General features: G+C 37.1%; 1 protein-coding gene across 1 annotated transcript; it reads right to left on the reverse strand.

The window, feature by feature from the left end:
• Nucleotides 1-10,974: 10,974 nt before the first annotated feature.
• On the reverse strand, nt 10,975-12,288 carry LOC145802773 (stemmadenine O-acetyltransferase-like). The gene has a single exon (XM_082895550.1). The coding sequence runs from the start codon at nt 12,286-12,288 to the stop codon at nt 10,975-10,977; it is 1,314 nt and encodes a 437-aa protein (XP_082751676.1).
• Between the last annotated feature and the right edge of the window lie 2,915 nt (nt 12,289-15,203).

A 15,203-nucleotide genomic window follows, 5' to 3' on the forward strand; every position in this document is an offset into this window, starting at 1 on the left:
AATTTCAGAGGAATTGACCTATACTGACATATCATGGGTGATGTTGAGTCTCTTAACCATCCATCATCATTGTTCACTTTCCTAGTTCCTCTCTCAGTTCATTGAACTCCGGGCATTAGGAAAAGGCTGCCTTAGAGGCACCTACCAGGCCATCCTCATTGATTCCATGCTTCTCTGGTTTGGTCTCCATACGCTTGAGCGTACATGCCGCCAGTGAGTGCCCACAAGAAAGAAAAGTCAAAAAAAGAAAAAGAAAAAGGGACTCATTGATTGAGGGGAAGCCTCCGCTTTTACTCAACAAATACCCCTTGATGTCTAGTGGTTTGACTTTTCTCAATGATGTTTAGTTATGCTTGTCGGAAGTCCAGCCATCCAATCACTACGAGGATTAACTCTAGCTCGGTGGCCTCTCAAGGATTGCACACACACACATTCATTATGTAAGTTCTTATGTTTGTTTTCGAGTTGTGCATTCTCATGTAGCTTATGTTCATTTATCAAGTTTTATCTAATTTGCTCATGATATTGTGCTTCCTATTGTCATAATTGCAAAGTTTGCGGGCTTCATGGTTTGTGGATTATCTCATCTTAGTGTCACGTTCGTGCTACTGTGCTCACTACCTCTTGTTTCAGGTACCACTTGACAATGCGAGTTGGTTTTTATTGCTCAGAAGAGGTACATTTTGGCATTTGTTGTTTTTTTTCCTCGCTCGAGTGTTAACTTTTGCGCTCAAGCATAGGTGTTTCTCATCCAACACTTTTTACAGAGTACGCGAGATTTTGAGAGCTTGCTTTTCGCGCTCGAGCGCCATATTTTCAGCTCGAGCAGAGAGACGGGCGTAAGTGAGTCCGCTCGAGCTGTAAGCCCTAGTATATATTCTGTAACTCGTCATTTTAGCCTCATTTTTTTTCCAAATTTCTTTTTTTCTCTCTCCTAGGGCTTCGTTTGTGTGAATGATTAGGGATGTGATTTGGTGATTTTGTCTCCTCTATTCTCCTCTAGTTCATCTCAGGTTAGTCTCTCACCCCATTTTTTTGTGTTTTCTCTCTTTGTTCTCTCTTTATTCGGTCTACATTGGGGTTTGTTTGTTTTGTGCTTGGTCTGTGTGTTTGTTCTTATTCTTCACTTGTTCACCCACTCCTACAGAGGATTTTCGCCTATTGAGTGTTTGTGATTAGGGTTTGGTTTGTCTTTGTGTCCACGCTGTTTTGTCTTTTCCCTGCTTGTCCATTGCAATTCCTACTTCTGTTTATGTTTAAACTTTGCCATTTGTGACTTTGAGTTCCATATGGTATTGGTTATGCTCTGTTTTAGCCATGGTTGTCATATTCAATTTTTTTTTTATTTTTGGTTTTTATTTATTTATTTATTTATTTTTTCTACTTTTGGTTTTACTGTCGTAGGCTTGTGTTCACTACTGATACTACTGTCGTTCCATGTTTTCTACTGTTTTTGTTAGTATTGGTTTTATTTCTACTCATTTGTGTTACTAATGTTTTTTTTTTTTTTGCTCGTACTATTTTATTTTATATATGGTTTTGGGGGGTTTGTCTAACTTGGTTTGGGTGTCCTTGGGTTAGCTATGTCCATTGCCACACGTAGGAAGTCCACTATTACTCGCCCCTCTTATAACCCCGACCAGTTTCCATCCGCCGGCCAAGTCCTTTAGAGAGGCTTACGTTTTTAGAACTGTCTATCTTGAGCGTTATGTCCAACCTAACACTTTTGAGTCTTTTCCTATTCGACCTTTGTTCGATCCGTTGGGAGGTGATTTGGTGCTCTTTTTCATTGGCCGTCAAAACCTTGACTAGGTCCAAGAGTTTTATTGTAATATCGAGGGCATTGATGATATTGGTCCTTCGTTTCAAACCTAGGTTCAGTCTAAGTCCATTTTTATTACCCCAGATCTTATCCGAGAGTTGTTAGGTATAGACCGTGTCTTTCTAATCCATTATCGCTTTCCAGTTCGCCTCATTTGTGATTTCAACTAGGTGGCCACTGCATTGTGCGGTACACTTTATACTTCGATTAAAGGAGCTTTGATCAAACAATATGAGCTGCTTCCCCGATTCTGTTTGCTCAACCTAATTATCTGTGCAAATGTCATCGTCACCACCCATAGTTCTGAAATCAATCAGGACCAAGGATTTGTTCTCTTTTGCATTGATTGACATCGTTCTATCGACCTTGCCACCCTTATTCTTCAAAAAATGGTAGCCGCATTTGAGAGAAAGTCTTTAGGGTTACCTTATGGCTGTCTTCTCAACCGTCTCTTGTCCAAACTAGAAGTCCCGATTCTTGAGGACGATGAGTTTGCTTTCCTTGTCAAACCTTTCACCAAAACGACTGTCTCCCAAAGTCGGGCACATGGTAAGGGGGAGTCTTCTAGGGTAGGTCCATCTTCTACAAGTGATGATGATCTTATGGCCGAGGAGGCCAAGTTTGATGCCGCTGCAGCAGGAGCAAAGGAGCCTGATATTCCTCCCTAGACTCTCCGTGGCCAGCTTCACCATTTCGAGCAGTCCCTGAATCAGCGGTTGGACCTCATGGATGCTCGTCTGGATGCTTTCGATGGTCGGCTTGGCCATCTTGAGCCGTCCGCTGCACAGACCACCCTATAGCTAGATCAGATTCTTTTATTGCTTTAGTTGCAGCCGTTACATCTACCGTCGCCAGATCATTAAGTTTGTTTTTTTTTTTGGCTAGTTTATTTTTGAACAGTTTTTTGCTTATTCTTTTTTTTTATCTCTCATGTCTTTCTCCTTTTTTGGCTGGCTTCTCTTGTTTTGTTTTATTGTCTCTTGGACAAAAAGGGGAAATAATTTTTGGTGGTTGTTTTTGGATAATTTTGCCTATTGGTTTGTACATGCTGGACACAGACACACTGTAGACTGCCCAAACTCACTCCGCGCGCGAGGGCGCAAATTGGGTTCTAGCTACTACAGTTTGGACTCCTATCACGGTTCTGAATCTAATCTCACAAAGTGCAATGTGAGACTGATAAATCACCAAAGATTCCAAATCCGGCAATTGGTTTCGAAAAATCAATTTTGAATCAAAAAGTGCCAAACATGGACTGTTTTGCCAAATTTCAGAGTCACTACCTAAATATTTTGTTTTGGAAAATTTAGGAAACCCTGACTCATGCCTAAGGCCACGTGTCCGTCATCACCAAAGTTGCCTCGGCTCGGGAACTTGGATACAAGAGGGGAAGAACTTGGGTACAAGAGGGGAAGGTCCTGAAATGAGCACCCCCGCTCGCCCGATCAAAGATCGGCCTCTACTAACATGATATGTTGTTTTTGAAAACACGTGTGTTCTTATTCCGATTTATTAATCTAGAATTACTATGTGATGCGCACAACATACAAGTATAGACTAAATCACTCGATTTGGAACAAAACATCTCATGTTTGTTTTTCGAAAATAGTTTGAAGATACTACTCGCAAGTAGGCTAAAACGCGGATTTGCCACCAAACAAGGTGGGCTTAAAACATGATGATTTGCCACTTCAAGTGGGCTTAAAACTCACATTTCGATGAATTGTTCCAATTCAAGCAATAAAGCCTTCACCCACAGGCATTCATGCAGTTAAACACTTAAGCAAATAGCCTCATAGCAAGCATGCTATCATGGCAGTCACTTACACACATGCAAGGATGCTAAAACGTAAACACTCATAGTGTACTCCGAGCCAAAACAGAAGCTAGTTAGAAATCATGCATGATCCTAGCTATGTTAAGATGCCTAATGCAACACATGCAAAAATGCAACTAAAATAGGCTCAACTATCTAGAATGGCATATGAATGCAACACTTGATAACATGCTTTGAAACACGTATTCAAGAAAGTGTATTGAAATACAATGCAGTTTGAATGATGCGCCGAGCCTGGTACATGTAAGACAAAATGAATGATGCACACATGCAAGCATAAGTATGTTAATTGAAACATGCCCTAAAACTAACCATCAAAGCTGGTAAATAAAAGGGAGAAAGACATGGGTTTGGAAGACATTTACACACACACGCACACTTATTACAACATTTGCCCTCTCGACGGAGGGTCCGAATGAATCAACTAACTAGCTACGCTAAGTTAAGTTAATTACTTACAAAGCTAATTGAAACTAGCTATGCTAAGCTAATTATAATATTACAAAGATGAATTAAATTAGCTAGACACGTTAACTAATTAATTACAAAAACCGGCAAATTAACCAACTAAGTAAAGCAGTTAAAATGGCCTCGAGGGCGAGGGCGAGGTGCATGCTTGGTTCGCTTCACCCAGGAAACGCCTTGCCTTGTCATAAGTTGTCTCTGTTTGCACTTACGGTGGCCTCAAAACATCGAACGCAGTTTCAGGTTGCATCTGCCTCAAAACAGGAGCATTCTGGACAAATTTTGCTGCAAGTGGCCGGCAGGCCACTTAAACTGGTCGGCAGGCTACTTAAACTGGTTGGCCGGCCACTTCCCTTTCCAGAATCTTAACTTTGCTGCAACAGAGATCAACAAAGGCAAAACAATGCATTTTCAAGGAAATATGTGTGCTACTACTCTCTTTATCATTTCTCAAGTTCAAAGGAGCGTAGTACTCGACTCTTAAGCCACCAATCACGCACCTCAATGCATGATGGCCAAGGAGCCAAGTTCGTACAATATTAGTGAATGCATAAACAACACATAAGAGCCTCCACCCTATCATGAATGCTCAAGGGTGTTGGCGACCGAGAAACGCAACACGTTTCATCACTTTGAGTATGAAACGCAACACATTCCTCGTGTTTGGATTAACGTCCGATCCAAACACAATGCAATGCAAACAAATGCTCATCTTTCAATGCTAAAGTGGCATGCACAAGACTCTAAGACCACGCCCTTATCATGAGTGATCAAAGGTAATGGAGACAAAAGGGATTGGCTCACTTTCATCACTTTGAGTATGAAGTGGACCAATCCACCTTATGTTCAACATAACGTCCAGTTGAACACGATGCAATACAAACAACATATGTAATGCATGCTCAAATGCCAAATATGTTAAGCTAGTAAAGAGCATCACTCAAGAGGCATGCATTATCAATCTCAAAAGACCAAACCACATATGGACAGACCTAAGATGCTCCAAAACAGTGGCCAATACACACCAAAACCTAGGCACAAAAAGCAAGGAACGCATGCTCATCCATTTGCTCGCAAGCAAGGCACAAAACTTACCTTCCAAACACATTAAAAGAACGACATATATGAGAGCATGACAGAGGTATAAGCACTGAAATCATATGCCAAATGATAACATATCATGCTAACAACACAAGTATGGCATGCTAGAGTCCTTAAGCATTAAAGCTAGTGAAGAGCATAACACTATAGGCATACAATACTAAGCCTAAGCTACCAAACCAACCCTGGATGGAGGTCAAATGTGCCAAAACAGTGGCTAAAATATGCTAAGACCAAGGCATATAACACAAGGAAAGCATGCTCATTTGATGACTCGCAAGCAAGGCATAAAGACTCGACTTTCAAACACAATCAAAGAATGATATATGTGAGAGTGAGGGAATGATTTATGCTATACACACTGAAATCATGTGAAAAATGAGGCCAAAGCATGCAATCACCACAAGTAAAGCATGCAAGAGGCTTTGAAACTCAAAGCTAGTCAAGGCCCTTAAACTACAACCATGCACAACAAGTCTCACACGGCCAAGGCCACTCAAAACAGAGCTAAGGGAGGTCAAAATAATAGCAAAAGCATGTCGGGATAGAGCTAACACAAGCTAGGAGTAGAGGCATAAAGCATGATGCATGCTAGGCTAACAGAGGGGATTGCACTTCAAGTACCAAAACCAAGCAAGAGGTGACTCCACCAACCAAAATCAGAGTTTTAATATGGAAAAATAAGACCAAAAATATGCTGAGAAGGTAACCCAAAAGCTTAGGCAAGCATGCATGCATATTAGTTCATAAACGAGGCATAAGGCACAACTTCTAAAAAGCATTGAAAGAGTGATTTAAGTGGAAGTATGGTAAAGATACAAGCTCTGAAATTACTTACCAAATGATGCCATATCATGCACACATCACAAATATGGCATGCTAAGTGCCTCAAAACTCAAGACTAGTGAAGGCACTTGCACTATGGCTATACAAAGCATGGCTCATATGACCAAGACCACTCAAAATAGTCCTAAAGCATGTCAAAAAATTATCAAAAAGGTGCTGGAATGGAGCCAATACATGCTAAAATAATAGGCTACGACATCAAGCATGTTAAGCTAGTAAGCACGATTTGCACTACAAGTACAAAATGTAATCAAGAAGTGGCCAAGCCAGCCCAAACCAGAGTTTAAGAATGCTAAAACAAGAGTAAAAGCATGTGGGAGCGTAGCCAAAATAAGCTAGAATGATGAGCCAAAGTAGCAAGCGTGTAAGGCTAAATGACAAGATTACACTATAAGTGTAAAAAGCATGTAAGAGGTGACTCAACCAAGCCAAAATAGAGTTATGCCATGCTGCAATAAGCCCAAAAATAAGCTAAGAACAAGCCAACACATGCTAGAAAAACATGCTCAATAATTAGGCCAACAAGGCATACAACCAAGACAAGAGGAAAGGAAGTTTACCCTTGTAGCACAGCAAGAAGGCAGCAACTTCAACAACAATTTTGGACCAAAACCAATGCTAAAACCTCAAAATAAGCCCCAAGGTACCTCAGCTCCAAAGTTATGGTGTTTGACTAGGTGTTTGTGTGCAAAAGTGTGAAGAAATAACACTTCTAAGCACAAAATAACACAAATATAAAGAGAGAGTGAGAACTCTAGAGAGAGGGGATATTTTTTTAGCTCTGAAAATGCTGAACCCCTGAAAGGGGGAGAGAGCTCTCCTTTTATAGAGAAATGCAAGCAAAAAGCTTGCTCAATCCCTCCATACACGTGTATAGATGATGAGTTCAGTGAGCCACAACTGGCTCAAAAGATCTACAAATATCTAAAAAAGAGAAAAAGTGGCTGCCGGCCAATTAAGGTGGCCTGCCGGTCACTTAAAGTAGCCTACAAGGGAAGAAAGTGGTCGGTACATGCCAAAAGTGGCCGGCAAGGCCTCTGCCTCCCCTAGGCAAGAGGCAACAAGGTATGGTCTAAAAACAAACCAAAAGGAAGAGATCCAAGAGGCCCCGAGACAAGGCGCACAGTCAAAAGTTCCAAAAACTAGCCTACCGGCCACCGCAAGTGGCCTACAAGAGGGAAAAGTAGCCTACAGCTACAAAAAGTGGCCAACAAGCCTCTCTCTCCCTCCAGGCAAAGGCACCAAGATCCGGTCCAAAAATCGGGCCAAAACACAGAGGTTTTAGAGGTGCAAAGACAAGGCGCACGGCCGAGATCTTCGGGCACTCCAAACAAGCACAAACATGCGCAATCATCGCGTGCACAAACGATGACGTCTGAGTCTTAAGGTCGGTCAAAAATGGAGTGTCTACATACACCCATATCTTTAGATTATGGGATATCTTGGAAATGCGATGGTTGTGGGTTGTTTTTTTTTATGACATTCATGCATTTTTTCTATTTGGATCTTATTTCGTTCCACAGTTTTGGTTTTTGTGGTATTTTGGTTGTTTCTACAGGTGGATTGTTCAAAATGTTTCTCAGTGTTTCTCAATCAAATCGGCATTTGTGATTTTGTAGTTTTTTGTGCCTGATAGGTCGAATCTTTTGTTTGTGTTAGTTAGTGTGTCTAGTGCATGTGTTGTTAGGAAAAATTATTAGAAAAGTTTTGCTCGGGAATTGACAAAAGGGGAGATTGTTAGGTCTCTACTTGTTGCCAATTTCGTGAACAAGCTTCATTTAATTGAGTGGTATTTTTTCCTTGTTTTTTGGTCTTCCCGCTCAAACGGCCAAAGTTGCGCTCGAGCGGAGTTTGCACTTTCTCAGTAGTTTGGCTTGTCTGCAAACATACTGGAAGGCATGTTTTTGCGCTCGAACGTGAGTTCCATCGCTTGAGCGTAGACTTGTTTATTTGCACACATTTTAGTGACGCTGCTCGAGTGGCAAGTCCTACGCTCGAGCGGAGATCGCGGCCCTGTTTGGTATAAATATGTGATTCAATCCGTTTTTAGGTCAAGGCTTCCAGATCTGTTTTGAGGGCTCTAGGGTTTTCTTTTGAGGCTATTTTGCTAGTTTTCTTTGGTGTTTGATTGATTTTTAAACTCATGATTTGACAAGCATACATCAAAGGATTGTTTGGTTATTCAACAACAAGAGTGTTCTTCGGTAGAATTCGGAGATTCAAGCGTGGAGTATTCGAAAGAGTTTGATGTTGTGCACAGTCGTTGATTCGAATGGGATGTTGTGGATTCAACATCAAAGTGATCAATTCCAAGGTGAAGGCTGCTGTGAAAGAAATACAGATTGTTAAAGACAAATTGATTGAGTTTAGATAATTTGTTTTGGTAAAATTTGTGTTCTTTCTTCCTTTCATAGTGGATTAATTAGTGGCGTTTCGCCCGTGGTTTTTAATCACAATTGGAGATGCTCCAATTGTGATTTTTCCACGTAAAAATCGTTTGTGTCGATTTATTATATTAGAAGTGACAATCTAAATCACTTTCGTATGTGCTAGATAATTTAGATTGTTGGTTTTAAATTGTTTGGGAATTAGTACAATTAATCTTGATCTAATCACGAATCACTTAAGTTTTTCAAAATTGAATCATGGAAATTTTAAAAGTAAACCGAATTATGAAAACGCGGTTTGGTTTAGTTTGGAATCACAATTTTTATAGATTTTGTCAACATTCACAATATGATTACAACATTCTTAAATATCAAACAATAAATCATCATTATTCCTTAATTGAGGTCTCCTAATTTCATCCCCAATGATGTCGTTAAAATTCATGTGAAATGATCTCACACTCCTCTCTCTTTCATCTTTAATCCCCTAATTTCACATTATAAACATAAAATTGAGGGAGGGCAAAAATTAAGGCGACGAAGAATTATTATTTTTTATTTATTATTATTATACAATAGTACACTTGTAAGAGAAGAGGTAAAAATTAATTCTTATCCCTCCTCGCCTCGTTTAAGAACAAAAAGAGGGCTGCTATTAACACCCCATAAATTATTTTGGACTCCTTAATTTTTTTGTTTTTTTTTATTAAAATAATAATCTCAAAAAAAATTATTAAAAATGACATCATTAATTTTAGGACACCCCATCTCACAATTAAACCTATACACCACTACATTATGAATTAGGGTTTATGAGAGCAGTCACCTCCATCACCACTCATCCATCTTCCCCAAATCTCATCTTCAAAACTTACCCACCCTCAAAACCTTGAAAACCCTTTGGCGATAATATTCTGGCAATAACAGTAGCAACCATTTGATTACCCACACTTTTATCCAATGATAATGAGTGGAAGTTTTTGCGGCAACCACAACTCCTTGAAATGAGAGGAGTACAACAATAAAAGTTCAGAGGAAGTTCATAATTTTGATGGTGTTCTTAGCTCAAAAAAGATGAGCATTGTAAGGGTAAGTTTCTTAAAAACAATGGCAAAAATAATAAATTTTTTTTTCATTTTTTGCGGGACTGAACTCCCAAACATATGACCAAAATTTAGAAATATAGGCCTGAACATTGTTTATTTGTTCGGGAACCAATAACTGAATATTTATTATTTGCTCAGGAACTGGTAACTGAATATTAATCACCAAAGAAAAGGATGAGACGGCAAAGAGAGAGAAAAAGAGTAGAAACAGTAATCACACTTGGCTCTTCTTCTTCTTTTTCGTGGATTTTGTTAGGGTTTTAAGAAGATAAGTTTTTTGGGGTGTAGGGGGTGTGCTGAATGGATGGAATATTTTTACAAAGATAATTTTAGTATTATTTGGAGGGAAAAAAAATTAAGAGTTTCAAAATTTATAAGTAAAAATCCAAAGAAATAGAGAGATCAAAATAATAAATGAGATACTAATAGCACCACTCGAACAAAAATTATGACGTCAAATAGAAGGCCAAGTGATTATTCAATAGTTAGCGATCATAGGATCAATTTGTCGTTTCTTAAAAAACAGTGTATGTCCCTTATTATTAGGTAGAGTATATGGTCACGTAATATTCTCATAACATCAAAATAATAATTATTTCTTTCTTTCTTTCTTCCTTTTTTTTTTTTTTTTTGCAAAATAAAAAAAGATAAAATCTTGAATTCACGTTTGCTCATTTATTCAACGCTTGGGTGCTTTCCAGTTGAAAATTGGAAGGTGTTGTTGGGCCTCCGTGGACCTACCATGGAGGCTGCAACGATGATCTAAACCGTTGACACAAATGTAATTTAATTAAATAGCTATCGATATTTGATTAACATGATTTTTTATAAGAATGAAATACTCGATGAGTTCTACACATTGAACTGTCCGAATTATAGATGTGGGTTTCGTAATGGATCTACAGAAGTCCAACAGCTCTCTTCAATCCGATATGGACCGGAGAAAAACCTCACCTCATTTATCTAATATGACAATTCTGAACCATTCAATAGTTTTTCTTAATTTTGTTTCCAATTGGGTTAAGGATGCTGTACAGTGACCAATTTTTTTATCGAACAATGGCATATACACCTAACGTCCAAATCAGTAAATTAATATAAAATTTTAGCGGTGATGCAAAGATGTGACACAAGCAATAATAGAACACAATGATAAAAAAATTGATAACATAAAACCTTTGTGAAGAATTCATATTAGACCATTTCAGAGTTTTTTTTCTTTTTTCTTTTTTTCAATAGTAACAATGGTCTGAACTTAAGCAATTGTTCAAACAAAAAAAAAACAAAAACACAACTTAGATTAGAACAAATCTGTAGAGACGAAATCTACACAATTAAATAAAAGGCAAGTCCCACAAGCGAGATCCACTTTTTATCTCAAATTTGCATTTTCATTACGTAACAATGCTGCTATAAAGAGCTATGAAGGAGAACTTTAGCATCAAATGTTGGGGAAACAAATGCTTGGAACACTCTGTCAGCTTCAAGCTTAGCCAATTCATCCCTTTTCATATTGATCAATGCTTGCATATCATCACTTCTAGTGGGCATCAGAACAACCACATTACCAACAGGTTGTGCACCCATGGTGACCCATATGGGTTTCCCAAACCCAAAATCAGCTTCATAGATTGGATACTTGGACACACTAGTAAATGTAAAAAAACTTCCAATCTTCCCTGCTTTCTTGATTTTGCCATCAAGATGATTAGCTTTTGGGTTTGGATTTCCCTCTTGAAGTTCCTTCACATAATCCCCATCTATCATCTTTATTGCCTCCCTCATTTGGGTAATCAATCCAAACCCATCTTCCGCAGTGCCTTCCATGGATGGCACTGTCATAGCAAATCTACTCAGATTACCCACACAAGTCTCCGGCAAAGGCGGATTTGCTCTCGGACGAAGATTCACCGCCTGAACCACCCTGTAAGACTTCCCAACTTGTCTAGCCTTATCTCCTTGAGTAGCAACCATAAATCTACTCCAAATGAAAGCCGAAACTGACTCGACTCGACTCGGGGGAGGATGCAAATGTGAATGATTTGCAGCATACATTGCTTTAAGAGCAGCCAAAGCATTGGCACTGAACACAAACCCCTTCGCTATGTAAACCTTCTTCTTCTTCTCCGCAGTGAGGGAGACTACTTCGTAACCAGGCATGTCCCTCGGAGGAAACAGCTTTGCGAGGTCGAATTTTGGATAAACAATCAGATTCGAATCAGGCTCTCGAGCCTTGGCAGCCCAATTGTTGACGAAAGTGAACATAGACAATGCGTCGAACACCTTGCGTACAAAGCATAAACCAATGGCGATTCCATTACATTCAAACATATTGACTTGGATTGCCAAAAGCTTGTCCCCACAATCGTCCATTTCAGGATAAGGAAGCAATTTGTTGATCTCGACATAGTCGGGTCGTTCGATCAATCTTGAGAGCTTGCAATTGACTTGGGCTTGAAAGAAATCGACGCCATTGTCGTTACAGTCGACGAAGAGATCGTCTTTGAGACGACCCGCTAATGGGTAGAACCCAGTTAGGATCTCCGATAGAGATTTCTTTAATCTCGCAAAGTTGAACGATGAATCAGAGGTGTAGAAGTAGATGAATGGATTGAAAATTCGCTGGTTTAATTGATCGAGAAATGAGAGTTGTACATGGCGAAGATTGGGAGGGGTTGGGAGAGAGGGTTTGATTGTGTCTCTAGAGATCACCACAACCTCCATTGTTGATTGGGAAGAACATGCTCTGAATTCAAATAGATGGAGATGAAGGAAGTACTGTATGGCATTAGACGAGACGAAGGAAGACGCACGCGAGCCACGAGGAAAGACAAAATAATGGTTGCTCCCACTTCGTGGGCCACGTTTGGCAAACTTTTTTTTTTTAATTTTTAGAAAGGACATGTTTGGTAAACTTATTTGACCATATTTTTCTAAAAAATTTAAAAATAATTTTATGAAAAAAATATAAAAAATTAGGTAAATTACAATTACAATTTCTGAAATTTATTTAAAATAAAATTTGTCATTTGTGATTTTGAAAATTACATCTTGTCCTCAAAATTTCTAATTTCATAACAAATAATTTATTTTATTAATAAATCATTAAGTCAATTAATAATTTTTAATAATATCAATTTTTATTTTAATTAATAATTTAAATAATTTTATCAATGTATAGGAGTATCGTAAATTTTTTTAATTAATTATGTTAAATAAAAAATTATTACAATGAAATATTTGAAATTTTTTAAATCACCTGAGGCAATTTGTATTTTAAATAAACTTCAATGAGTGTATTTGTAATTTACCCATAGTTATCATTTTTATACAATTTTATATTCTTAATTGGTGAAAATAATTTTTAAAAATTTAGAAATATTTATCTTTATCAAACTATTTTTATTTTTCCAAAAAAAATTCTAAAATTTGTTATAGAAAACCAAACCAAATATAAAATAATTATAAACTTGTAGAAAAATTTATAACTTTAATTATTAAAGTTAGTGAAATTTACCATTGATACACACACACCAAAAAAAAAAAAAAAAAAATTCAAAATTTGATCGAAAAAAAAATTAATTTTATAATTTTAAATTTAATTTATTTTTAATCTAAATCATCAACTTATTTATATATTCTAACCACCTTATTCCTTATAAATAAATAAATCTCTCTTTTTAATTAATTTTTATTTGAGTTAAATTAAAGAAAGAATACAAAGTGATGTTTTGAAAATTTGGTAAAAAATTGAATTTTTTGTTTTTTTTATAACTTTTTGACATTTTTGTTAAAAAAAAAAATTAATGTGACTCAAAAAATTAAAAAAATTAAAATACTGATTTTTTACTATATGTTGCCAAAACGCCCCAAAGATAAAGACCCACGCGAGCCACGGGGGGGGACAGCAGAAAGATTTCCCATTTTAAAGTATCATCGTATTTGACTTAATTGTTTTGTTTTTTTAAAATTATAACATATATGCAACTAGAAAATAAAAGATTTGGTGAATTTAGTGTATTTTTGTATTTTTTTTATCAAATACAAAAAATATTTTAAAAAATATAAAAATTCAGTAAATTTTTATATTCTTGTGTATTTATTAAAATTTTAAAATATTTTTTATAAATATTTTATTTTTTAGATATATCTAATTAGATGCACCTCGAAAGTAAATACATATATATATTTGAAAATTTCACTGAAAACAAGAAAAACAAAAAAAATTAATTTTTTTAAAAAACCAATCAAAACCAAACAAGTGTTTTCCGTTAACACTGGGACCACCAAAATGTGGAATTCTACAACCACTAGGGGTGGGCGCCGGTCGGTTGCGGCCACGAAACCTCCAATCCGCCATCTGTTCGTCAGATTGGCGGATTGGAGAAAATCAATCCGCATTCGTTCGCCAATTCGGCGGATGTGGATTGAGCGGATTGGCGGTTTGGCGGATGAATGCGAATCGGTTTGGCGGTTTGAAATTTTATAAATTTTCAACATAGTTCAACTTGTGCACTTCCTCAAAAAAAAAAAAAAAAAAAGTATTACAGTCAATGACTTAAAAAAGTATTACAATTACTGCATGCATCATCCAAAGAAAAAAAGTTTGAAACTTTAGAATATCACAATCATTGCATGCCTCATCCACATAAAATATTACAATTTGTGGTTCTTAAAATATAAAAACAATTCAAACCATCAAAACCATGAACAGAGCAATAGTAGAGATTATGTCTCTGTATTGTTACATTTATATATGTTTTTGAAAACAAAAACCAATCAGCATATGTTATATTTTCTATTTATTACTTTTAGAGTTAGATTTAAAAACCAAAAAATATAGATAAATAATATGTTTATTTTTTTCAATTCAAAAAATATATCCAAGTTGAAAATTTTTTTCAACAGAATATTTGAACTCTTTTTCAATTGAAAACACAAACAAAATATTTAAATAAATTGAAAACACAAAGTCTTATAAATTACTAAGGGTGCTCGCATTTTGGCGGTTCGGTTGCGGCCAAAGGAAGTTCAAATCCGCCATCCGTCCGCTTGTCATCACGCATCCGTCCAAAATACGGCGGATCGGTTCGGTTCGGTTCGGTCAGTTTTGGCGTATCGGTATCTCCGGTGCTTACCTCTAACAACCACAACAATAATTTCCTAAGGCCACGTTTGTTTTCCAAGTTGAGGCTTGAGATTAGGATTTGTAGTGAGGTCGGATTCATAATATTACGTTTGTTTGCAAAATAACCACTGAAGCGATAATCCGTTTGGACTCTAAATCCCCTCCAACGAGAGGGGATTAGCATAGACCCAGAATATTAGAAATTAAATTGTTGGTATTAAAGTGTGAATGACGATTATGCCCACAAAAATGTTCCTTTCATCTCCAGAAAATATCAACAAACCCAAAACATTACAGAAAATTAGCTCAAATGAGGCAACATCATTGTTCTCATCCACATACCCACAAACCCAAAAAATTGCAAGGAAAAAAAGAAATACCTAAATGAAGCCACATTATTTCTTCCTTTGATTTCCAGAAAATATTGCAAGAGGAGTTAATTTGAGCCCACTAAATTAATTAGGCCCAATAGCCTAGGGTTGGTGGGCCTGAATTTATCGCAAGTCCAAGA

The sequence above is a fragment of the Camellia sinensis genome, chromosome 11, assembly GCF_055761805.1.
Source record: "Camellia sinensis isolate YWXY chromosome 11, ASM5576180v1, whole genome shotgun sequence".
In the NCBI taxonomy this organism is placed as follows: domain Eukaryota; kingdom Viridiplantae; phylum Streptophyta; class Magnoliopsida; order Ericales; family Theaceae; genus Camellia; species Camellia sinensis.